The sequence below is a fragment of the Leguminivora glycinivorella genome, chromosome 22 (assembly GCF_023078275.1).
Source record: "Leguminivora glycinivorella isolate SPB_JAAS2020 chromosome 22, LegGlyc_1.1, whole genome shotgun sequence".
Taxonomy (NCBI): Eukaryota; Metazoa; Arthropoda; class Insecta; order Lepidoptera; family Tortricidae; genus Leguminivora; species Leguminivora glycinivorella.
Genome location: NC_062992.1, coordinates 9,001,121 through 9,028,693, shown reverse-complemented (window position 1 = coordinate 9,028,693; position 27,573 = coordinate 9,001,121). Strand labels below are relative to the sequence as shown.

Genomic DNA, 27,573 nt, shown 5'->3' with positions numbered 1-27,573 from the left:
CGTGCAAAAAGGAAATTCGTAACTCGTGTCGATTTAAAACACTCCCTTCGGTCGTGTTTTAATTAATCGCCACTCGAACTTCCCTTTTTTCGCACTTGTATCGTAATCTACTATTTTATCTGTAGACCAATAATAAACGATGTAATTAATTATTATTTCACTAGATGGCACTTTAAAACATTGAAAACAGCGCCATCTGTAAATAACTCCAAAACTAAAAGGTACCAGCGACGATAACACGCGTTAAGTAAGCCGTGTAGCAATATGCTAGGCTACTTATCTTGGTTACTTATTATTCTATGCTGTAGATTCGACGGAAATAATGTAAACTATGTCTACAGGTATCATGAAACAACATTGGTCAGTAGTTATGTATAAATAAATAAATAAATAAATAATAATAAATAAATATTATAGGACATTCTTACACAGATTGACTGAGGCCCACGGTAAGCTCAAGAAGGCTTGTGTTATGGGTACCTACTCAGACAACGATATATATATAAATACTTAATACATAGAAAACATCCATGACTTGGGAACAAATATCTGTGCTCATCACACAAATAAATGCCCTTACCGGGATTCGAACCCGGGACCGCGGCGCAGCAGGCAGGGTCACTACAGACTGCGCCAGACCGGTCGTCAAAATGTATGGGAAGCATGACACGTTTTTCTAGACTACTGAAACTTAAACCAGGATCGCTGAAGCTTGAAGATCGGAATCTGAAAGGAATTTTAATAATAATAACATTCAACTGAGCACGTATGTATTTAGTAAGTACATAAAATAAATATTGAATAGTTGTCGTAAGCAAATACGTTTAATTAAATAATCATAAAAAGATGATCTTAACCTTTTTAACGCAAAAGGTCGAAGGAATATGCCATGCCCCGGACAACTATTAGCGAATGTTAGTGTATAAGTTCAAACTTTGCTGTCATCGGCGTCTCTGTCTGTGACGAAAAGATTAAACATATTAAGGGCCAGTTGCATCAACCACATTTGACTGACACATCATCGTTACGCAGCAGACGTCTATGGAACTTCCCATACAATAAAATTTAACGAACGCTTTAACGGTGACAGACGGTTTGATGCAACTGGCCCTAAGTGCATAAAATACAGAATTGCGATAGTCGACCCGCAGGTAAATCTGATGCTAGCCAATCATCGGTGCAGGTTATGCTGGGAATCATCGAGGCAGCAGGGCAATCATGGTCGCGCGATAAATGATAAAACATCGGGCCGTCCCCTATCGCACTTACAAATAGTACGTTGGGGACGGCCTGGTGTTTTATCATTTTCCCCTCACTAACTCGGAAACACGTGTTATGTCCTTTAATATCAGCGGGTAAAAACGCATTTTATCTAGTGGGTAACTAGTGGTAAAAGTTTTAAATCGACACGAGTTACGAATTTCCTTTTCGCACGTGTATCGTACGACATTTTTCAGTACAGATGAGCCTTCGAAGTTTTGACCTGGCATATAATGAACCACTTCTCGCACTAATGCGTAAAAAATACACCATATGTATTGAAAAATTTAACTAGTGGGTAAAGTAATTTGACCTTGAATAAAGTCAAATTAACTGGTTTAAAATTGACAAAAGTAGGTGGATCTAGTAATTAAGATGATTTACCACCTGTGGAACTACTGGAAGCAGTGATAAACGCATTTTTTGCGTTGTAGTTTCCTCGCTGTAGTGAGGGGAAAAGTTTTGTGTTACACTCGGGTGCAAATGTATTTTACTTTTCGTGTGTTAAAAAACTCGCAAGTTCAGGATTCTATTCTCGAACCACTCGCTTCGCTCGTGGTTCAACTATAGAATCCTTTCACTTGGTCGTTTTTCAATTCCACACTCGGCGTTAAAATACAACTTTGCCCCCTTGTAAAACAAATAACTATTATCGCGCGACCATAATTGTCTGCCAGGTTTATTGTCACTACTTGGCGTACCTTAACGTGTACCCATGGCGACACGAACACAAGAACGACCCAGGCGTATTCTGGCAGTGATGAGCACACATGTCCTCTGGACACTCGTCGATGTCACCACAGGTGTGTTTGTCGGGGCGGAGTTCGTAGCCGTGCTTGCAGGTGCAGTGTGGGCCGACGGGCGTTGCCTGGCAACCGTCGGAGCAGGTGGTGTTCTCGCAGGCTGTGACTGGAAGGGGAAAGTGAATTGGATGCTGTTGTTAAGACTGTGGAGCGAATTAGAAGCGTACTTTAGATTGCGGTGTCACGATGTTCTGTTGACTGTTTGGTTTTTAAGTCAAACGACATACTTACCTACGGAATATGGATAGGATCCCTCGTCACTTAAAAAAGAAATAGTTTCCTTTATCGAAATTGAAGCCACGAGACAATGATGGTACAACCTCAAGGTTATAGGGACAATCGGCCAATTGATCAGCAAAACTGTTACCAAAGTCTGATGACATTATATTATGGTGATGGAAACATAACGACTGATAAAGAAATTATAAAACACACTTGAAATCAGCACTGCCCATTTTCATCCGATCCGTCGAAACAGTCTGGTGTCTGGTCGCAAACCCCCCTCCACTCTATACACTGGCCGGTGCGACAGAGGAACCTGTGGTTGCACACCGCTGGAGGGTATAGTGGGGAGACTACGCCTGATATCCTGTACCTACCTGATATCTAATATAAACAGAATAGTTCAACTTATAGCACTGCCCGTTTTCATCCGATCCGTCAAAATAACTAGTCTGGTGTCTGATCACAGACCCCCTCCACTTTATACACTGGCCGGTGCGACACAGGAATCCGTGGTTGCACACCGCTGGGGGGTATGGTGGGGAGAATACGCCTGATATTCTGTACCTACCTAATATCTATTACAGAGTGGTTCAACTTACAGCATTGCCCGTTCTCATCCGATCCGTCGAAACAATCTGGTGTCTGGTCGCAAACCCCCTCAAACTCTATACACTGGCCGGTGCGACAGAGGAACCCGTGGTTGCACACCGCTGGAGGGTATGGAACGGAGAATACGCGGGATGTCCTGTTCACTGGTGGCGAAGATAAATGAATTGAAGTTTACATAAAATTGCTGCAGGGAGATGTATTTTTAAAGAAGTTATAAACTGAAGTAGAATATATGACTTTTTTTTCTTAAATTTTTGCAAGCTTTTATTGAACTTACCTTGTTAGTAATGTTAGTTTGGGTCAAAACGTAGAAGCTAAATTTAACCCACTTCCCGGTTTTCGATTGAGCTGAAATTTTGCACGCATATGTACTCGTAAATTACGTAACAATGCAATATTATGGTATCATGGAGCTGATCTGATGATGGAGCAGAAAGGTGGTCATAGCAACTCTGTTATGAAACGCCGTATCCCCATAGAGTAAGGAGTTTTTAGAAACGTCTCGGAGAGCAGTAGATGACTGTTGATAGGAAGGTACATCAGTCGGCGATAAAAGCTTGTGCCAAAAATGACTTATTAAATTTAATGTAATTTAATGAGGAACACTCGTTTACATTCTGCAGAGTCTTTGACGGCCGAAGTTAGTCTCTAGGCACATTAAGATCAAAATTCGTAGACAAATAGCCAATCGACCACGCTCCTTTGCAAACAATACCCCACTCTCTCTATCGTTCTATTAGTATAACATGTATGGTTATGGAGAATTTTTGGCCAAAAGCTGCACTTTTGGATGGAAGCAAGCCGCTTTGCATGGTGATAGTAGACATCATAGTAAACGATTTTTTCCGAGGATATCGAAATTTCATCCCTTAGGAAGCCGAGCGTAGCGAGGTGTTTTATGAAAATGAAAAAAATTCTATCTTTTTATTGTATCGTCCGATTTTGACAAAACGTATCTCAAATGAAAGGTATTGATTTGTGTAATTTAAAAAAAATACAAAGAAAAAAATTTGAAAGAAAAGTAAGAAAAAAATAAAAAAAGTAAATTTACGTCTCGCACTGAATAACTTCAAAGAATGACAGACAAAATGTACAATGTCTATATACGAGTTTTTTTTAATCGAAGACAGATAAATTTTTAGTTGAAAACTGAAGACCGCATCGAAATCAGATTAGCATTTTTTAAGATACAAGTTGCCAAAATTGGGAAAGATCGCTTTATATGGCCACTTTGAAATTCCTTTGCCAGAAAGTCAGAAATAATATGTTTTTCTGACACAGAAAAATACATAGTAACAGTACACATCAAAATAGAATTAAAAATTCCGAGGATATTATAATTTCATCCCTTAGAACGACGAGCGTAGCGAGGTCGGTTACGAAAACCGAAAAAAAAAATCTAATTTTTTTGTACGTCGTCCGATTTTGACAAAACATGTTTAATTTGAATGGTATTGCTTTATGTAACTTAAAAAAAATATTGAAAAAAATTGACTAATCTGATTTCGATGCGGTCTTCAGTTTTCAACTAAAAATTTATCTGTCTTCTATTAAAAAAAACTCGTATATCGACATTGTACATTTTGTCTGTCATTCTTTGAAGTTATTCAGTGCGAGACGTAAATTTACTTTTTTTATTTTTTTCTTACTTTTCTTTCAAATTTTTTTTCTTTGTATTTTTTTATAAATTACACAAATCAATACCTTTCATTTGAGATACGTTTTGTCAAAATCGGACGATACAATAAAAAGATAGAATTTTTTTCATTTTCATAAAACACCTCGCTACGCTCGGCTTCCTAAGGGATGAAATTTCGATATCCTCGGAAAAAATCGTTTACTATGATGTCTACTATCACCATGCAAAGCGGCTTGCTTCCATCCAAAAGTGCAGCTTTTTTTTCATAACTAGTATGACTATATTAGAGTCACAGATATTTGGGAACTAGTTCGCCATAGAGCGTTACTTGTAGGCCACATGGCTAGGGAAGTAGGGACCCAGGAGTAGGGCAGAGTGGCAAATGTAGCGTGTAGTATTTTTTTTAATATACAAAGTCGGTGGCAAACAGGCATACGGCCCATAATATTAGGCTTCGATGGATTTTTGAAGGAATTACTATTTACTCACCTAGTTCGCAAGCATCAGGTGTCTCGTCGGAGCCATCTTTGCAATCCCTGTTGTGGTCGCACACATTTGTCATAGATAGGCATCTCTGTACAGAAAAAAATAACAGTAACTGAACTCGAAATTGATTATGTAACTGACTGTACATATTTACTAGGGATGTACCGACGATTGATTTGGCCGACTAGGCCGACTACCGACTAGTCGGCGCTTGGATGGCCGATTAGTCGGCCGACTAGTCGGCTAAATTCACCAGAATTTTTGGTCCTTCGACGCTATTAATTTTTTTACAGGGAAAATTTTTGAAAGGTACTTATATGAGAATATTTATACTTTGTTATAATTTTTAACAACCGGTTTGACTTAGTGAGTAGGGTAGTGATACATAATACAGAATCATTTATTTGTTTGATCCTGACTATGATACCCGGTAGTCTTAGGTAGGACATTTTATTTCTGTGATAATCACAGATATCCGTCTTTTGACTAACAAAGGACACAAAGGTATAACGACTCGGTACATAATGCTATTACTTATATCAGTTGTTAATTTTTACTGCTTTTCTATCACTTATAAAGTCCTGACTGATCGGCCTTTTTTGCGGACTTGTCGTAGTCGCCGACTAATCGCCGACTACAAATGTGGCCGGATAGTCGGCTTTACCGACTAATCGGCGACTAGTCGGTACATCCCTAATATTTACACATAAAATAACAGGCGATAGAGAAATTTAAGATAAGTATATAAAAGGCGAGGATTTTTAAGACACTATTCCTATTACCGATTTCCGCAAACTTCTCTTGGCAGTCCTGCGGTAGACTATGTCGGTCTCGCATCGGTCTAATAAGTCATCAGAAAAGGTGCTCCTCGAATATTACACCATAAATCGTCTGCAACAGACGTTAAGGCCAATGATGATGATGATTCCTATAGCCAAGAGTACAATCGTTCCCTCTCCATAGGTATTTCTATCTATGTTTTTCGTATTGATGCGATAGAGCCAGCTGCGTAACTCTTGCCACGGGTCATCAACGATTGTACTCGAGAGAGTTACCATGCACATTATCCGATCCGATATCGGATGTCAGACAGATATCCCATATATTTAAGCCGCTATCTTCGATTTTTGCCTTTGAAATTCTTCCTACACCAGTGTGCGTAACCGAATGCACAAACGCTTACGAAACGCTCACGATAATATCTCTTTCGTAGCTATCTATCGCGACAGAGCCAGACTACATTTCTTCGGCGTTTCGGTGGCGTTTCGCGTCGGCTACGGGGCCTGATAACGGATCGGATAATGTCCAACTGCAAACGCACTTAGTCGGCGCTCGGTCGGCCCTTGTGCACGCTAATGCAGTGAGGACTCAGGACACTTTTATGAGCTTCAATTGTTTGATATGCACGCCGCACGCTTCACCCCGCTGCACGCCCTCATGGCCCAGCCACGACATTGGTCTAAACGCGACAGCGGTGAGCGGCAGCCATACGTGCGAATGAAAAGTCCCATCGCTGTGTCTCGCTCCAATGTATGGCCGCCGCTCACCGCTGTTGCGTTTAGACCAATGCCAATGTCGTTGCTGGACCGTCAGGCCTCACTGCCCAGCCACGATATTGGTCTAAGCGCGACAGCGGTGAGCGGCAGCCTGTGAATGAAAAGTCCCATCGCTGTGTCTCGTTCCTATGTATGGCCGCCGCTCACCGCTGTTGCCCTTAGAACAATGTCGTGGCTGAGCCGTCACACTTAGGCCATAGTCCACTATCATAATGTTTACCATAGAAATATGATCATAGGCGATATGCCATTCTTTTTTTTCACGTTGGAGAAAAAGGGGGGGCATACCTCTGATCCTATTTCTATGGCCACCTTTACACCTGTAAGTTACTTACGTAAATCTTTCGTAAGCAACTTATGGTTCTATTTACACTTACGAAAAACTTACCGTAAGTTTTGATTACGGAAGTTTTGTGATTTTCCATTTACTGAAAGTATACATTACAAGCAACCAAAGTTGTAAAGAATAAAAAAATTACCGCCCTATTTTATGTCCAAAACTTATCAATTTATTTTGATAAGCTGTGAGTCGCTTCCGTAAGCAAACTCGTACCCATTTACAGTTTGCAGCTCACGCAAGTAGTCAAAGCTCCTTACAAAAATCATTTAAATTTGAAAGTTTTGGTAAAACTCACAGGTGTAAAGGCGGCGTTACACTTAGCAGGCCGTAGCCAACATACCCGTTCCTGCGTGCACTCGTAAAAGCCTCTGGGTACGCACGCGGAGCAGTTGTGTTCGTCCGTGCCTCCGGGGCAGTCGTCCTTGCTGTTACACCTGGAATCGGGAAAATGTAGGGTCGGGAAAAAGGTCAAAATGTAGCAGACTATACATATAGATAGGTAGACTGTGGTCAAAATATAAAATACTAGCTATTGCCTGCGATTTCGCTCAGACAACAGATAATAGAAAGGACAACAAAGTACCCTTTGTCATTCTCCATCCTTTCATCTACCTCCACTAAAAAAATCACGACAATTCGTCGCTCCGTTTTGCTCTGAAGGCGGACAAACAAACAGACACACACACTTTCCCATTCATAATATTAGTATGGACTAGACATCGATTGGTCACAACAGCTTGGCAAAAAAAAGAGTAGAAATTGAACTTTTTTTATCATAGCAACACTTACTTTTCTCGTACGAAAGTGACTGAATAGTTATTATTTTATTTACTGTTATTAGCATTAAGCTAGAACTATACTACGCGGACGTCCGCCGTCGAGCGACCGCGACCGCGACCGATCAGTGTGCACGGTCTTCGGGACGTGGCTTCGGCTGACCAAAACATCCAGCGAGCCAGATTTTGATCGGACGTCTATGCGCTCAAGGCCACGTCCACGTCCGTCGACCGATAGTTTGCACGGTTAAGTGTATATTCAATTATTCATTGTCCAGATCCGCGTCCGCGGTCGCGCGACGACGGACGTCCGCGTTATGTTCCTAGCTTCATGAAAAACGGTTTACATAGACGGTGGCACCCCTATTTAATTATTTTCTACTCTTTTTTTGGCAAGCTATAACAAGCGTTGATCCAGCTTCGTGCCCGGGGGGATCACTTGGTAAAGACCCAGGCCCCAGGGGGGGTCACGTGGTTTATTTTTAACCCAAACAACCCGGCCAACCTAAGCTCCAGGGGGTGTCATGAGCCCCATGAGGGTGCGTCCCACGAGATATAACGTTAATATATATAATTTCATGTTACTAACGTTCAGCAGCTATAATGAACGTTAGATATAACACCAAAATCAATACTTTTGTAAGAAATAACGCTGAATTGCCATAATATTAGTTTTACATAACGTTTTTTAATAAGTTTTAATATAACGTTTACGTTACTTAATTTCAGTTTATATACCATACACTACGTATACCGTTCACCATGCATAACATTTCTTAATATAATGTTTAAATTAGCTAATTTCAGTTTATATACCATACACTAAGTATAAGTAAGTATACCGTCCGGGTCCATATTGGCTCATATAAATTTATTTGTTATAAAATTATTGTTTATACCGATTTGTGCTCCGAATGATCATTTCTCATAATTTTACTTATCAAAATTTTGTTTTATTATTATCAACAGTACTACTATCACTGTTCATAATAATCATTTAGTCGCAAAATTTTAATCATAAATTCTATACAAATATTAATAACATTCATAATTTTGCGTTTAAGAAAATCATTCATCATAAAATTATTTAAAAAGTTTTGGGGAAGTTCTATGAAAAACTTTTGCCATTTATAGAAGCGCGCTTGAAGCTTTTACAGTGACATATACAATTTACATTAAAAATTCGTTTCTGGTTCGCTCACGGTCAACCTAACACGCTCCTCTTCGCTACGCTCGTCGTCGCACCTAACTGGACTGTCATATGTGATGTCTGTTCTGTTAAAAATAATATAACGATAAATTATATTACTCGCAATCGTTATGATCAATAAGTATATAAACATAAACATTAGTATAAAACGTATTTATGATGAATGACATTATGAACATAAGTCATTCGAAGTTACGATAGTTATTAACATAAAATTGTTATAAATAACGATCGTTATAATGTAAAATTGTATGAGAAACATTTTCGGACTACCAATAATCTATACGTGTCTAGGTAATTAGGTAATAGATATCATAATAAACAATTTTTTACGAGGATATAAAAAATTCATCCCTTGGAAAGCCGAGCGTAGCGATGTCTGTTACGAAAAACAAAAAAAAGGCAGTTTTTTTTATTGGATCGTCTTTCTAAGGGTTTCTAAGGAATGAAATTTTTATATCCTTGTAAAAAAATGTTTATAATGATGTCTATTACCTATGCATACTTTTAACTGTAAGAAAAATATAATGTTTCTGACTTTCTGCCTAAGGAATTTATAAGCGACCATATAAACAAACTAAGCCAACTTTGACAACTTGCATCTTAAAAACTACTGATTCGATTTCGATTCGGTTTTTAGTTTATAATCATGCATTTATTTGTATTTAATTTTAAAAAATCATATATCGAAATTATACACCGTGTCTACCGTTTTTTGCGGTTATTCAGTGTGATACGAAAATTAAGGTTTTTTTTTTAAAAAATCTTACATTTTTTTTCCAATTTTTTGCAATATTTTTTTTTTAGTTACATAAAGCAATACCTTTCAAATGAAACATGTTTTGTCAAAATCGGACGACGTACAAAAAAATGAGATTTATTTTTTCGGTTTTCGTAACCAACCTCGCTACGCTCGTCGTTCTAAGGGATGAAATTATAATATCCTCGGAATTTTTAATTTTATTTTGATGTGTACTGTTACTATGTATTTTTCTGTGTCAGAAAAACATATTATTTCTGACTTTCTGGCAAAGGAATTTCAAAGTGGCCATATAAAGCGATCTTTCCCAACTTTGGCAACTTGTATCTTAAAAAATGCTAATCTGATTTCGATGCGGTCTTCAGTTTTCAACTAAAAAAATTATCTGACTTCGATTAAAAAAAACTCGTATATCGACATTGTACATTTTGTCTGTCATTCTTTGAAGTTATTCAGTGCGAGACGTAAATTTACTTTTTTTATTTTTTTGTTACTTTTCTTTCAAATTTTTTTCTTTGTATTTTTTTTTTAATTACACAAATCAATACCTTTCATTTGAGACACGTTTTTTGTCAAAATCGGACGATACAATAAAAAGATAGAATTTTTTTCATTTTCATAAAACACCTCGCTACGCTCGGCTTCCTAAGGGATGAAATTTCGATAGCCTCGGAAAAAATCGTTTACTATGATGTCTACTATCACCATGCAAAGCGGCTTGCTTCCATCCAAAAGTGCAGCTTTTGGCCAAAAATTCTCCATAACAAGTATGACTATCGTCAATGATGGAACTTAAACGAGAACATTTTCGTGGGATGATTTTGTACGATTATAAATTTGGGTTGAATGAATGTCAGTGCAGAGAACGACTAGTTTCGGCATTTGGGGACCATGCATCATCGCGTGCAACAGTTTTTAGATGGTTTGCTCAATTTAAACGCGGGATATTCTCTTTGGATGATGACGAAAGAAGTGGCCGGCCTGCTACTGCGGTGACAAAAGAAAACGTCCAGATTGTTAAAAAAATTATTAAAGAGGACCCGAAAGTAACTTATAAAGATATAGAAGAGGTTGTAAAGATTTCATCGCCAGCAATTAATAAAATTTTACACAATTGACTTGGAGTCAGGAAATTATGTTCTCAGTGGGTGCCTCACTCGCTAACTGCTGAACAAAAAACAGCTCGCGTGACATGGTGCAAAGATATGCTCCGAAAATTTGATCGCGGTGAAGGACGGTCAATTTTTAACATTATTACTGGAGATGAAAGCTGGATATACCAATATGACCCACCAACTAAACGACAATCGACGGTTTGGGTGTTTCCCGATGATGAACCTCCAACGAAGGTGAAGCGAGGGCGAAGCGTTGGGAAGAAAATGGTCGCCACATTTTTTTCTGCAAGTGGTCATGTAGCTACAATTTCTTTAGATGACCAAAAGACTGTGAATGCTCAGTGGTATACTGAGGTATGTTTACCTTTATAATGTGTTCAATAATTTAAAGCAAAAACGACCTAAATCGGGTTTGAGAGGGCTCTTTTTGCACCATGACAATGCGTCGCCACACAAGGCCATTTTAACTAAAGAATTTCTGAAGAGTACAGAAATTGAAGAATTGTGCCATCATCCATATAGCCCAGATTTAGCACCGTGCGACTTCTTCCTCTTCCCTAAAATCAAACTCGGACTCCGTGATACGCGATTCAATAGCCCTGAGGATGCTCGGAATGCCTATATGCAGGCCGTTGAAGACCTAAGGAACAGTACCGGGAATGCTTCAACTCATGGTTTAGGCGGATGAACCGATGTATAGAAGCTAATAGAGAGTATTTTGAGAAAATGTAATAAAAAATATTTAAATAAATTTAATAGTTTTTTTGTATCTCAAAACTTTCGTAGTGACCTAAGGTATAACAATTTTATATGAACTTTGGCGCACCCATACCGTCCACCATAAATAACATTACTTAATATAACGATTATATTAGCTTAATATCAGTTTATATACCATACCGTTCTCCATATATAACATTTAACTGTTGCTAAGAAAGTAGGTTTAGGTTAGGTTAGAACTGCGACCCCCACACAAAACTGTTGCTAAGAAAGTAGGTTTAGGTTAGGTTAGAATTGCGACCCCCACACAAAACTGTTGCTAAGAAAGTAGGTTTAGGTTAGGTTAGAACTGCGACCCCCACACAAAACTGTTGCTAAGAAAGTAGGTTTAGGTTAGGTTAGACTGCGACCCCCACACAAAACTGTTGCTAAGAAAGTAGGTTTAGGTTAGGTTAGAAGTGCGACCCCCACACAAAACTGTTGCTAAGAAAGTAGGTTTAGGTTAGGTTAGAACTGCGACCCCCATACAAAACTGTTGCTAAGAGAGTAGGTTTAGGTTAGGTTAGAACTGCGACCCTCACACAAAACTGTTGCTAAGAAAGGTTTAGGTTAGGTTAGAACTGCGACCCCCACACAAAACTGTTGCTAAGAAAGTAGGTTTAGGTTAGGTTAGAACTGCGATCCCCACACAAAACTGTTGCTAAGAAAGTAGGTTTAGGTTAGGTTAGAACTGCGACCCCCATACAAAACTGTTGCTAAGAGAGTAGGTTTAGGTTAGGTTAGAACTGCGACCCCCTTACAAAACTGTTGCTAAGAAAGTGGGTTAGGTTAGGTTATTTTGCATTTAAAATCTTACACACAGAATGAACATTACGCCTTTTGATGTTAGATTAATTGAAAAATATATGTTATTATTTATTAATATTAGGTATCCCATACGTTATAAACATAGATCTTAGATATTATGAACATTACACCTTTTGATGTTAGAATAATTGATTAATATATGTTATAAATATTAGGTATCCCTAACGTTATATACATTAATCTTTATATACACTGATATTATAGAGAATAAACATTATCCACTTCGAAATTAGATGATTTGCTATTATCGATTTTGAGCATTATATCCAGTGAACGTTATGCTGAACAAGCTTATACAAAGTGAGCGTATATGTTATAAGTAATATATGATACGTTCTTATATCTCGTATTACTTACCCGCCCCATGACCCCCCCCCCCCCACCCCCTGGATCCATGCATGAGCTGTAATTTATCCCGTGTAGTCCAGATATAAGAGTTGATTTAGACGGTACGAGATCTCGCATGCGAGTTTTTATTACATGCGAGTTAGTATTGGTTTGGTAGTCGGTAGGCTGAATTTTATGTAACTTCTTGTATCTTAAATCACATCCAAGTTCGCATACCACTTAAATGAGCCTTAAGTATATTTGCTAAGGGGCGCTCTTTTACCCTCCGAGGGAAGTGTTGGGCATTCGCTCGAGATTTCGAATATCGAACGAGTTATGAAATATTCGAAGTTGAACTAGGAGGTCTAATAGACACCTTACTTAGGCCGATAGTCCACCATCATATGTTTATCATAGAAATATGATCATAGGTCTGTATGCCTTCTCCAACGTGAAGAAAGACGGCGTGTCGCCTATGATGATATTTCTATGATAAACATATGATATGATAGTGGACTATCGGCCTTAGTCAAAGACAAAGACATATTATTATGTAACTCCGTATAGACGAATAAAGTCTAAGAAAAAAACGTACCTCAAAACCATAATGAAAAAGGTACGGTGGCCAAGATGGCGTTACACCTTTGGGGAACGCTCGGCCGCTAATAAAAATATTTGACATTTTAACAAATACCAAATGTAGTGTATAGGTGTCTCGAGTACATATGGCAGTCGGTGTCCGAGTGTGATGGAGCACGGACGTGCGGTGTGTATTGGCGAGCCAACCCGATGTATATAGTGTAATAGCGTGACATTACAAGTGGCGACGAGGATAAAAGCAAGTACTTACCACGTGAATCTAGTATTCGGAAAAGATGGGATAGAAACATAAGTAACATAACCTATAAAATCGAGTAACGATGCGCCATGATGCACCGTTATCTTTTTGTAAACAGGTTTGGTTACCTGCCGTTTTAAATTACTGGCATTCTTAGTAGTTTCGGAACGTAATGAAGCTAAATGAAAGTGTTCATTAAATACTACAAAGCGAAATGATTATAACGGCAGTTTTTCAAGAATTAAGTCAAAACCAAATAAAAATAAATGAAATGTTATTTCTTTCAACCGTGCGAATATAAACCTTAAGCAGGTAACCGATAGATGTAATTAATAAAATGTTTGAGGCAATTGACAACATACGGCCAGCCTTCCTAGATTGTCATGCCTATACAGGTGTCGGTGTGTGGCTCCTACCTACCTAGTAAACGGTTTGGTTACCTACCTAGATTGCCAAATGTTTTTAGGTACCAAAATGTTATTTGAGTTTATGTGTAGTGGGTTTATAAAATTGATTTATTATTTACATAAATCACAGCCCGGAATCATTACAATAATTTCCGTCCAACCAAGAGAAAGGATATTTATTTTTAATTAGTGAAGTTACCATCTACCTGTTGGTTGGTTTAATACACAAAATTATGTGATGTTGCTAAATTTATAAATGGTTAAGCTATTTACCTAAATAAGGCATTTACTTGAATGATAAAATGTTGTACAACCATCACACTTAAATGTCCTATGGTAGCATTAGTCGATGTTTGAGAGTAAGGTGAAAACCAAAACAAACTAGATAAATACTTACCTAAGTATACTTCCTTACAGGGGTGAATTTACGTAAAAGTAACGTAAGTCACGACTTCATTAAGTGGTTATTTGAACTACAGCTGCAAATGAAAGGATCTATGCATATGTCGGGAAAGTAACACTTATTTAGAGATAGATTATCACTTGAACGTGAATCTTTTGAATTGATTGAACATGCCATAAAATCATGACTAATACTCTTGTCGCGGATTGACTTACGTAAACATTCCTAACGCCGATTTCGAGCAGTTTTATCTGAGTATTTAATTACTTAAAAACCAGAAAACCAGATGGGTTCACATTAAGTGCTAAATATACCTAAAAGTGATATACAGGATGGTTCTTGATAATGAACCTAACGACGTGTCAAATTTAACGAAAAAAAAAACACGGTATAGAAAAAAAAAATACATTTTTGAAGCACTTATGATAAGCAGTTTCCATCTAAGTATTAAATTACTTTACCAGTTGTTAAATCTCGAATAAGGGAGCCGAAAGCGGAGACAAATTAAACACCGGCCATTTACATTGATAGCTGTATTCGACTGATTTCGGTGGGTGCGCAGCCCGCCGTCTTTCTAAGACTACCCACATATCTAATATCCCTCCACCAATATTCCTAAAGTTACAAACTTTCCTTTAAGTTTAAGTTAACTAAAACTAGCCTAAAAGAATTGCTTATAGTCTACAATTTTCCTTAACCGCTTTCCAATATCGGAAGATCAGCGCTGGAAGTCACCAGCAACACGCTGAGATGAGGCCATTTCGTGGCACTTCATTACTTTCTGTCTTGTTGTTATTATGTGTTCTTTGTCTTGTCTGTGTTCACGAATAAATGTTTATTCTATTCTATTCTATTCTATTCAATAGGCTCAGTAGCCTGCGGTTCGACAGGAGGCACAGTTGTCTCGCTATTACTGTTGGGAGTCTCGGGTTGAGCGTCTTCGTACTCCTGAGAGCGGTCGCCGTCTGCCTCTTGCTCGACCTGGTCCGGCTGGTTGTCTACTGTGCCAGCATCTGGTATGTGATCAGTCGGAGGTGCTGTTTGTGACATCTCTGTGATCGCCGGATGCTCCTTCAAAATAACGGGTATCTGGAAGTCATCTGCCACGGAGTCGGCTGCCGGTGAAGGCTGTGACAATTTAGCCAACTCAGTGACCCTTGGTTGCACCGTCGCAGGAACTGCCGGTTGGCTGTCATACAACACGTGTTCCTCCCCCCCCTTATATTTCAAAATTTGATTCGTGTGTTTTTTTACATTTCGGTTAAGGTTTACTAGCTGTACTATATATACTGAAGAACCAAGTTTTTTTAATATTTTTCCTTTAACTAACTGTCTATTTTGATTAATATAAACCTGCACTAACACTTGCTCACCAATCGCAAAATTCACTTTACGGGAACCACGATATTGTTCAATCTGTCGACATTGTTTTTCTTTGACGAGTACGTCGAGTGGTGCGCTGGATGATGCGACTGGTGGAGCTATCAAGTCCAATCTACTTCTTAATTTCCGCCCAAATAATAATTCAGAAGGGGATCTGTCTGTAGTGCTGTGTGTGGAATTCCTGTAATGGAATAAAAATTCTTGAATTTTTACATTTAAATCCTTCCCGCTGCTACCCGACATTATTATACCTTTAATAGCCCGTTTAATAATCTTAATATAGCTTTCCGCTTGACCGTTGCTGGCCGGGCTATAACTAGGTGAAGTTATATGTTGTATTCCATTACGAGCGCAAAACTCCTTAAATTCTTTAGATATGAAATAGGACCCGTTGTCACTGCAAATAACGTTAAATATTCCAAACCTTGCCATTACTTCGCTTAGCCGTTCTATAATTACGCGAGTACTATAATTATTAGACACCTCGAAACATTCGACCCATTTTGAAAACGCGTCTACAATGACTAAAAAAGTTCTATTGTTTATGGGCCCCAATAAGTCCATATGTACCCGATGCCAGCTGTGCGGCGGGAACGGCCACGGCGTGAGCGGCGCCCGCGCCGGCGCCGGCCGCAGCGCCGCGCACACGCGGCACGTCGCGACACACTCCTCGATATCCTGTGAGAGGCGTGGCCACCAAAACCTGTCACGGGCTTGCGCTTTCATTTTATGCGCACCTAAATGGCCCCTATGTAACTCCTCAATTATTTTTGTTCTCATAGACTGCGGTATTACTAGTTTATGACCTTTCAGAACTAGGTCGTTTTCTACAGCTAGCTCATTACGGTTATCATAATATGGTTTTAGCAGTGTGTTTTGAATTTTATTAGGCCACCCATTTAAAATAAAATTAATTACTTTTGAAAGCGAGTCGTCCAGTCGCGTGCCCATTTTTATGTCATTTAATGATAAAAAATTATCGCCCTCATAAGCAAAATTGACGTAATTATCTTTGGTGGCTATGTCGTCTACGTGCAAAACCGGTTTCTCGTGCGGCGCTCGGCTCAAGAAATCAGCTGAGTTACGTGAACTTGACACATATTCAATCTTATAGTTATATGCCGATAAGAAAATCGCGTATCTTTGTAGCCTATTTGCCGAAACTTCAGGTATTCCTTTCTCAGGATTAAATATAGATAAAAGTGGCTTATGGTCTGTCCTTAAGGTAAATGGAATGTTTCGTCCATATAAATATTGGTGATATTTGCGAATTCCGAACAGAATAGCACTTGCCTCTTTCTCTATCTGACTATATCTTTTTTCTGCAGCAGTCAAGGATCGCGAAGCATATGAAACCGGTTTTTCAACCCCTTCTACTATTAATGACAAAATAGCGCCAAGTCCGTAAGGCGATGCATCTACAGTCAAAAATAACTCTGCGTCCGGATTAAAATGTGCTAAATTTTTATCCGACGATAATTCCTTTTTTATCTTGTCGACTGCATCGCTGTGTTCCTGTTTCCAAACCCATGATACATTTTTTTGCAACAGTTCGTGAAGCGGGCTAAGTATACTAGATGCATTTTCTACAAAATTTCTATAATAGTTAACAAGCCCTAAAAATGATTTTAACTCAGATACGTTACTTGGGATTTTTGCTTCTAATATAGCTTTCACTTTTTCAGGTGATTTATGAATGCCGTGCTTATCTATAATGTACCCTAAATACGATATTGAGTTTTGGAAAAAGGAACACTTTTTTTTTGCAACACCAGCCCGGCCGCCTCCAACCTGCGGAATACCTCATCTAGCTTATTTACATGTTCACTTGTGTTTTTTCCGGTTACCAGGATGTCGTCCAAATAAACAAGAACTCCATCTAAACCTGCCAGTAGGGTTTCCATGGTCCTTTGAAAAATGGCCGGTGCCGATGCTAAGCCGAACACGAGCCGGGTATACTTGAATAGCCCTTTGTGAGTATTTATGGTTGTTAACAATTGCGAATCTTCTGATAAGACTAACTGGTTGTAGGCGCTCGACAAATCAAGTTTAGAAAACTGTTCGCCCCCATTTAGTTTAGCAAATAGCTCATCTACGCGGGGCAGGGGGTACTTTTCTACAAGTAAATGTTTATTTAGTGAGACTGAATAGTCCGCGCATAACCTTAATGACTTATCGCGTTTAATTACTGGCACAATCGGACTTGCATACTCCGAATAATTAATAGGAACTAAAATGCCTAGGCCCGTCAATCTAGTTAGTTCTTTATCTACAAGTTCTCTTAACGCGAACGGTAAAGGCCGTGCCCTACAAAAAATGGGTTTTGTGTTAGATTCACAGATCAATACAACAAGATGGCCCTTACAGGGCGACTCGCGGTCACCAAGCATACGACAAATCAGGTTTATAAAAGTTTGAACGCGTGCGACACCGATCAGTAGCGCCCAAGTATACGACCCGCTAACAGTGTCCGTGTCCGCTCGGGAAAAATCTTAAATAATCAATTTTGGTTGCAAACAATGGTCTCTTACAGCATAAAGTGGTGTGGCAAGTCTTCTAACACTTCTACATGTAAAAAAGATGGAATAACATTCCACAGTTAAGTCAAATTAATTATTTTGTTGAATATTGTTTATTGTCCGCGGAGTTCATTTATACTGGTCAATATGGTTGTGCTGAGCGGCGCCGAGGCGCGTCCATCCCTCTTTACCGAGTTAACAATGTGATATGCTATCCCTTTCACGTAAACGACTAGGCATGGGGCCATGTTAGTTTATGTCTGTTGCGGGAACTTCGTACTGCCGTTCGTACCATGTGCTACCATTTTATGAAATATAAAAGAAAGCAGATTTGTAATAGTGAATAATTATCTAGAATCTGTAGAGTCTGTAGTGGTATTTAGTTCATTGATTAGTTTAGAATATTTAGTTGGTTATTTAACTTAGTAAATGTAAGTAAAAATGCACAGTTTAGTTATTAGTTACTAGAATGATTTTTATTGAGATGCTATCACAATTATCATCCTCCTTGCGTTATCCCGGCATCGGCATTGGCCACGGCTCATGGGAGCCTGGGGTCCGCTTTGGAAACTACTACCAAGATTTGGCGTAGGCACTAGTTTTATGAATGCGACTGCCATCTGACCTTCCAACCCGAAGGGTAACTAGGCCTTATTATAATTTAATTATAATATTATAATTTGTTGCAAAACAAATTCACCACAGTACTGGTACCGGTACCATTGTCTATAATAGACATGTCCCATTCCCATCCCTACTGCTAATCATAAAGGCGCGCCATTATTTGAAACGACCAATGGCAGCACCGTGCGCGCCCGCCTCATCCCGCAAGGATTGGTGATTTGCGTCTCGAACAATATCGCTTGCATTTGGCTTCTAGTGGGGTGTTCTGTGGTTAGATTTTATTTTCAGTTCAACTTTTGTATGTTTACAGCAACCTAATTTATTTGAAAATAGTTTTGGATACTTTGACGTCAATTCATCATATTTGAAATAATTTACCTGACATAGTTCCAAATTAAATGCTGAAATAAAATCTCTGCCTAATAATAAGGCCCCATCGCCCCGTGGTACCTGAACCCTAATGACATTAGTCACCGACTTATACCTAAATGGTAGGCTTAATGTACCTAAAATATCTATAGGCCCTCCGTTATAGGTATGTAAATGCTTATCGGGCGGATTCAGCGGGAAGTTATAGAATAACAACTTATAAGTACTTTCCGGTATCATAGTTACCGGAGAACCCGTGTCTAACTCAAAAGTTATAGGACTTTCATTTACTACGACAGATTCCTTCATGGGTTCACCACGTACTGAGCGAATATTGCACACCACATGCTTACCAGTTACATCGACGTCATCATCAGCGCCGCACTCGACGTAATACTGCCGAGACATTCCTTTCGAACACACCCGTTTTAAGTGTCCTTTAACTCCGCAACGTTTACAAACGTGATGCTTAAAACGGCAAGAATCCTGCTGATGGCCCGTGTAGCCGCAAATTCCGCATGCGACGCCGGCGCTACGCGCGTCGCCGGTGCCGGCGCCGGCGCCCGCGTCGGGCGCGGCGCGCGCGGCGGCGCCCGGCCAGCGCTGCCCGCGCGGCGGCCCGCCGCCGCTGCGCGCCGGTGCCGCTGACACTTTCAGGACTTGCAGAGGGACCTGCGCGGCTTCCGATGCCGCGCCCGCTGTGGCGCTCCGACCTTGCTGTGATCCTATTCGCGCACTCCTCATGCCTTCTGCGATTTGCAATGCTTTTTGCAATGTGACGTCCGCCATTTTCGTCGTAAACAGCTTATCTCGCTCAGGCCCGTGCGCCATGCCGAGCACGAACCGATCTCGCAGCAGGTCATCGAACGAGTCCGCGCTGAACTCGCAATGCGCGGCCAGGCCCCGCACGCGAGCTGCCCACTCCGCCATGGACTCGTTTGAACTTTGCACTGCACTATGAAATTTGTACCGTTCCGCAAAACCACACTTTTTACTTGTACTCGCAAAATGTTCATCGAACAATTTAACAACGTCCGTGTAACTGTACTTCGCGACTTCCTTAGGTAATGCTAGATCTCGCGCTAATTTATACGTTGCTTCCGTTAAACAACTTAGCAAAATAGCGCGACGTTTTGCGCCGGATTTGTCTCCATCCTCATCGAGTTCGTTCGCGAGGAACCATTGTTCCAACCTGTCCTTATACACTGACCACTCATGCACTTCGTGGTTAAAGGTTGTAAGTGTGCCAACTGTTACTTTGGCCATTATCACACGCGTAACCGATAAATATTTTCGTCGTCGCCACTGTTAAATCTCGAATAAGGGAGCCGAAAGCGGAGACAAATTAAACACCGGCCATTTACATTGATAGCTGTATTCGACTGATTTCGGTGGGTGCGCAGCCCGCCGTCTTTCTAAGACTACCCACATATCTAATACCAGTAAAGTCGGCAGAAAAAAAAGAGTCATTAAACGGATATGCAACTCTGTACATTCAATTGTATCGAACATTTAATTGGCACCTAAGTACTATGAAATTTTATGCTATTTGTGGCTGAAAATAAGGCATTAAATTGCGAATTTGGAAACAGCACATGGAGGTGCACTCTGTACATTCAATTGTATTGTTTAGTATCGACCGTTTAAATGGCATCTAAATACTATGAAATTTTATGCCATTTGTGGCTGAAAATAAGGCATTAAATTGCGAATTTGGAAACAGCAGATTAAAGAATCTGGACATTTAATTGTCATGTGTGTGAATTGGATAACAGAAATTCTGGTTATTAAGCTAGTTAATACAGCAGATTACCGAATCTGGACATTAAATTGTCATGGAAAAAAAAAACCTACTGGTAACAGAATAACAATGACCTGACCTGTACAGTGTGCACGGCTCATTCAAAGCAGATAAAATGTATCTGGTCATTAATTTGACATGACTTTAGCCTTACGAGGATAAATATAGATATATGTGGAACCAGCAGATTACTGAATCTGGACATTTAATTGTCATGTAAAATAAATGAAAAAAAAACATACCTTGGTTAAGGCAGATATATTTATCTGGTCATTAAATTGTTGTAAACATAGTTAAACAGCAATTAAAAAAAAAAAAAACTGAACATTGAATTGTTGCAAATATGAGCTTAATGATAATAACCTAAACACGAAGTAAATTACGGTTATACTGGTTGAACGTGCGCTTAAATGACGCTTAGATCAGATGATAAATGCTATCTGAGCCTTCAATTGTCATAATAGTAGATTGACGTCGGTCAATAAATATCATTAAATTGAAACCGAAATAAATTACACATATGAAAGAAAAAAATACCAAGGCATCCAGTGCCTGAGAGTCTGAGACAACTACCCCAGTAAAACACTCAAGTACAATGACTGAGTACTTTGAGATAGCATAAGTTGAAATATTTTCAATATAATATATTTTGACTTGTGTTAGTTAGAATCATTAAATTGATTGGGTACAGGTTGCCCCAAGAAAGTCCAGTATGGCTTCTTAATTGTCGTTGGAGGCATTTGACAGCGAAGGTGATCCTACATCAGTAGGAGTTCGGTAGGAGCGCTGGAAAAGAGCACTCTTTATATACCTAGATGCCGCTAACGTCAATCAGAGTGAAAAGAGTGAAAAAAAAATAAATAAATAAAGACAGTTCATTGGTTTGACATTGCATTGTATATAAAAAAAACACGTAGTGGTGCAGCTGAATTGAATAAAATTAAGCGAACGCTTGATACATTTCAACAACGCGGAAAAAAAGAAGTTGCTAACTCTGCTTACCGTCAACAAGGCTTTGTCAGTATGGGTGACCTCAAGAGAAAGACATGCCTATTTAAGTTGATCTATGATAGATTTTCAAAGACAATCTACGTCAGTTGAAAATCATTACAAAAATATATTGGTACTGAAGGTACTCGTTATCAGTTAGGGTAATAGGTACATACTGCAGAGATTCATGTAGGTGAATCTCATACAAGTCAGGTGTCCAGTTAAAACAAATAAACTAATGGATCTGTGAGCCTCTATTGAACTAATATAGAAAAAAAAATAAGAAATAAAAATGCTGAACTTGTTTGCGTAATTTCACGGGAGGATATTGAAATCTCACTAGTGACCTTATTTCGTCTGGTCAAGAAAATGAACAAAAGGACAACAATCAGCGGCTGAATCAGCTTTGTCTGTAGTGATTGTAAAATGTTAAATAATCACAGATTTCAATGCTTCACGTCAATTATCTAGGTACCTAACTACTTACAATGCACATTATTTAGAAGTTAGGGAACATGATTCTATTCTATATATAAATGGATTGATAGACGGATGTGAAGTTAAGGGTACAACTGAGAGAAATTTGCCTTGTGAATCTAACAAACTCGTCTTGTTGCGTGTTTATCTGTTTGAAACAATAGTATTTTAGTAAAGGGAATAAATCACAATATTGATGATACAAGTCGAATTTGTACGAACCAAACAACAAGGTCAAACTTGTTAAAATATATTTTATTGAATCAGCCAAACATTATGTTTAAATCAATATGTGACATGTGCTTTTACAAAATCGACTTGTTGGTTTAAATAAAAGATTGGTTAAAAAAAAAAAAAAAAAAAAAAAAAACAATAATATTTCCTCCCACGAACGCTCCGGCTGTGGAATGAGCTATGTCAAGGTATTCCCCGATGAACTACAGTATGGGGTTCTAAAAAAAAAAAAGGACTATACAAGTTTCTAATGGGTCGACGACGCGCATGTGACACCCCTTGAGTTGCAGGCGTCCATAGGTTACGGTGACCGCTTTCAATTAGGAGGCCCTATAACTGTTTGCCACCGACGTGGTATAAAAAAAAATGTAGAAGAAAGTGTAACTACACTTAACAACATCAAACTTGTAGTTGGAATGAAAGAACACGTAGGCGCAATTAAAAAAAAAAAAAAATAGAAATGTTGAACGAACATTAAATCTAGTTGTTTTTCTCTCCGTGTGACACATAAATAAACGCTGAGTCTGTCAAGATATAACATCTCCTGAAGGAATTTAAAGACACAGCTGCAAAAACAAATTCAAATCGTGGTACCTGGGGAGAAACACTGTGCTTACCTACTACGAGGTAGTTACCTCGTAGTTCGGTGAGCTGTATAAGTATTCTGTTACTCCTGTTACTCCGGTCAATTTCAGTATGACTTGATGCCTTGTAAATGGGCATGCTGATTTGTTCGGTTAACAGCGCAAAGAAAGTAAATGAAGGAGATAATATTTGGGTAATAATTTAGATAATATTTTATCAAAGGAATGGAATGCACTCCCACCATAGATGTTCCCAGAAAAATACGACCTCGGTCTCTTTAAGATAAAAGTGAATATGCTAAGTATTACTGAATCGGTGAGCTCCATCTTCGACTATATCTTCACCTTCCATCGGGTGTGACTATGGTCAATCGCCAATCAGCCAAAAAAAAAAAAGTGGTTTTGTAATTTCTTTAATAATCATATTATAAAATAGCCTAGCCTAAGAGTTAAGATCCTAAGATAGATAAAGAGATAATAATAATAAAAAAAAGATGTTGATAAAATACTTTAAAAGAAAAGTGTTATCTAAAATATATACATACTGTGTAGATATAAATCGGATGTTAGTATAATTGGGTCAATTGGGTAAGCACTTCTTAAATAGTATATGAACAGCTATCTATTTTAGAAAATTAATTGTTGATTACTTTGTGTGGTACAAAGTATCTACGAGAAAGAAAGCTGATCATGATGAAACAAAATCAATAAAACGATAAAGTGGATACGTGACCCTGAATAGGATTTTAATGCATATTCTATATAGTATCTCTATGTATTACAATGCAATGAATCACGAGCCCTTTCGATCCAGAAAAAAAAAACAGTAGACAGTAAAAGTTTTAATAACTATGCACTGCAATTTATAATTAAATTTATGAGTAGATCTAACTAAACATTATAATATCCGTAGTATTATGAATTGCATTAGATGAAATGAAAAATGAAATAAATGTTTATTCAAAAACTAAACCTACAACTAAATTTATCTTCTGCCAAACCAGAGTATGGTTTGTCGGCAGACGAGGCTCCAGATACATTAGGTTCTATAACTAAATACTTATATGTACTATTTACTAGTTACTAGCAATAATAGGTGCATATAATGAAGTATAGGGCCGATACAATCAGTTATCAATGTTATCATCAATAATTACCTAATATACATTAGACGCCTGACAAGCGACCTATTAAAAAAAAAAAAATGTAAATCATGAAAAGGTATGAAATTAGTGAAATATTATTGTACGAGCCGTACACCTTAGATGATATGATTCTTGATGGTTGATGGTAGTCTTGATAGAAACACTGATTTTTGATACACTTATAAATTTATTGATAACCAAGGTATACTGAGTACTAGCTAGGAGCACGTATAAACATAAACTAATGCATAAATCGATGTATAGCGTAATCGCAAATACAGCGATCAATCAATCATTATTTATTTGCAATAAAACATAACTAAATGCATGCAAATGCAATCAAGCAATGCAAAGCAATTCTAATCAAGTCATAATTATATTAATTTTAATGCTGACGCGAGAAATGTGCGATGCTTGCATTGTACAATTATATTGTATGATTTGTATGCTATTGAAGAAAGAAAAAAAAAACAATCATATATGTATATAAAAAAAAATGTACTAATCTAGTTTTCAAAACAGTCTGAATTGAAAAAGGTAACAGATTTAAAGAAGAAGGAGGGAGACTGACATCTAGGAATTGTAGTTAATAAAACACACAAGTATGTTTGAGTATACACTGCAGGTGGTGGTGCAGCGTCCGCTCTGAGTCAACCCTCAGACCGGAATGTCCTAAACATATGACTAAAGATAGAAAATTAATCCCTAATTATAACTACTTCACATACAGTACTAAGTGGTAAAGACGGAGATGATCAAGTTAGGAATGACGAAAGTGGGCAGACAATTAGAAGAAACGTAGTTCATTAAAAAGAAAAAAAAAGAGATACACGGCACAGCATGGCAAGTATTTGAATTAAAACTAAATTGACCTATTATTTAAATATTTATAAAAAAAAAAATTAAAACAAGAAAGGGATGTAGTGTATAGGTGTCTCGAGTACATATGGCAGTCGGTGTCCGAGTGTGATGGAGCACGGACGTGCGGTGTGTATTGGCGAGCCAACCCGATGTATATAGTGTAATAGCGTGACATTACACCAAACTAAGAATATGGGCCGAATTGTCAAAACTGAGGTTCAAAAGTTTTAAGCCTGTGTCGAGAGATGGCAGTCTATGCACTGTGATTACACATTTTACTTTGACAGTAACTCTCTATAATACCTACTCAATCCTCTTTGGTCAAAGGGCTGTGTGGCAAGCGCGGATCCAGCTTCGTGCCCAGGGGGGGGTCACGTGGTCTATTTGTATGGCCAACCTAGGCTCCAGGGGGGGGTCATGACCCCCATGACGGATCCGGGGGGGGGGGCGCTTGCTCGGTATGCGCAGTATGCGTCGCGCTCTCGACATGTAAAGGCGGGGTCGCTACTCTTGAGAAAGGTTCTCAAAATTGAACCGAAACATGTCGAACGCTATATCGACTTAATACGTGAGTAACCCGCTTAAAATATTTTTAAACACTATACTACTCCAAACAACAACGATTTTGAGACCATCACCTGAACATGTTACTTTGTGGACACGTTACTAAGTTTATCTTAGCATTAGCATCCTAATCCTCCACCGATATACGAAGGCTGTTCCGAAAGTTTTTAACTGCTCTGGTTGTATTCATGCGATTTGTATTTTTCTTATACTGTTTTGAGGGATTTTTCATTATTGATTAAGGTGATGTCGATTTGGGTTTAGAAAGAGATTAGTTTATTTTTTATATTTAGTTAACTAAGAAGTCAGAAATTCCAACTAAACAACTTTTGGTAAAACAAATATAATAAATAAATATGACACCTTACACAGATCAACTTAGCCCCAAACTGAGCAAAGCTTTTTTGAAAATGAACGCAGCCGACGCGCGCGAAGGGGGGTAGATCGCGCGCTGTCTATGCAACTTTAACATCCACCCGCCTCCGTCAGTTTTCCGTGGTCATAATGCATGCAACTGCGTCGAAATATCGGGAGCTCGACAAAAATCAAAAAGGTAATCACGGTCTATATCCCGGTCAATATAAATCTAATGAGCAAAGCTTGTACTTTGGATGCTAAGTTATACTTAAATAGATAAATACATACTTTTATACATAGAAAACATCCATGACTCAGGAACAAATATCTATGCTCATCATGCAATAAAATTCCCTTACCGGGCATTTCGGGTATTCGCATTAGTCTCATAATTTCTTTTGGATATGATCTCCATTGAAATATGCCATCGAATAGTATAACATTTATTCAAATCGAATGAGTAGAGCGAGCATATAACAACTTTTGGAACAACCCTCGTAACTAGAAAAGACGGCACAACATCCAGCGACCCTAGAATACTTCAAACCAAGCTGTCTGTGGGAAACATATTGTCTTATTGAGCTCGCAGGGAATTTCTCCTTCCGGGCACGATGGAACCTAGAAGTTATTTTGAATTGTTTAGTGTAAATGTTTGGGTGAAATTCTGGTAGCTCAGTTAGTAAAGCATTAGACAAGTGGTTCAGAGTTGCAAGCTCGGGTGTTAACTCAACCCAGTGGTGTGATTTTTTCCGCTATGAATTTATTTGCAAAACCCTTTGCAAAGACACTTCCTGACAGCGCTCTTCAGCAAAACCGTCGAAACAGTCTGCCTGACCGTCGCAGCGTAGTTGAGCATTTCTTTTTTTTTTGCCATTTTTTTTATTTTTATCGCTTTAGGAAATTTTAGGTCAATTGTACTCAGAATCACGAGTACTTTCAGTCTCACTGGGAGACAAAAGGTGGCCCAGAATTTCCATACATTTTTGTTACTTTCCTCTTTTGTTACCCTATACAACATGTTCGGAAAATGGTAACAAAATAAGAAAAAAACGTATTAGACAATTTTTTTAACTACTAGGATTGAAAAAGCTAGTGATTCTGAGTAGAAATAGCACTTTTTTTTTCAAAAATATCACATTTCATAATAGTGGCAAAAAAAAAGAAATACTCAGATCTCCACGCACTGACCGCTTCTGCACTGGTGAGAACCCACGTTGCATGTCTGTTTCTCTACTCAACTGTACCTACTAAGCTCTAGTTAGTAATAGTGATGTTTCATATAGTTACACTGATGTCTTGGCTGATGACTAAACCGAATCGATAG

The 27,573-nt window shown here is 38.6% G+C and overlaps 1 protein-coding gene across 1 annotated transcript in view; it reads right to left on the bottom strand.

The window, feature by feature from the left end:
* The window catches only part of LOC125237889 (putative vitellogenin receptor), a 96,563-nt gene that overhangs the window by 11,126 nt on the left and 57,864 nt on the right, over positions 1-27,573 (bottom strand). Inside the window, exons 25-29 of the mRNA XM_048145126.1 lie at positions 26,797-26,867; positions 7,259-7,352; positions 5,026-5,110; positions 2,888-3,040; positions 1,962-2,169 (exon numbers count right to left, since the gene is read on the bottom strand). Of these exons, the coding sequence (XP_048001083.1) occupies positions 1,962-2,169; positions 2,888-3,040; positions 5,026-5,110; positions 7,259-7,352; positions 26,797-26,867 (611 nt within the window). The remainder of the gene's footprint in view (positions 1-1,961; positions 2,170-2,887; positions 3,041-5,025; positions 5,111-7,258; positions 7,353-26,796; positions 26,868-27,573) is intronic.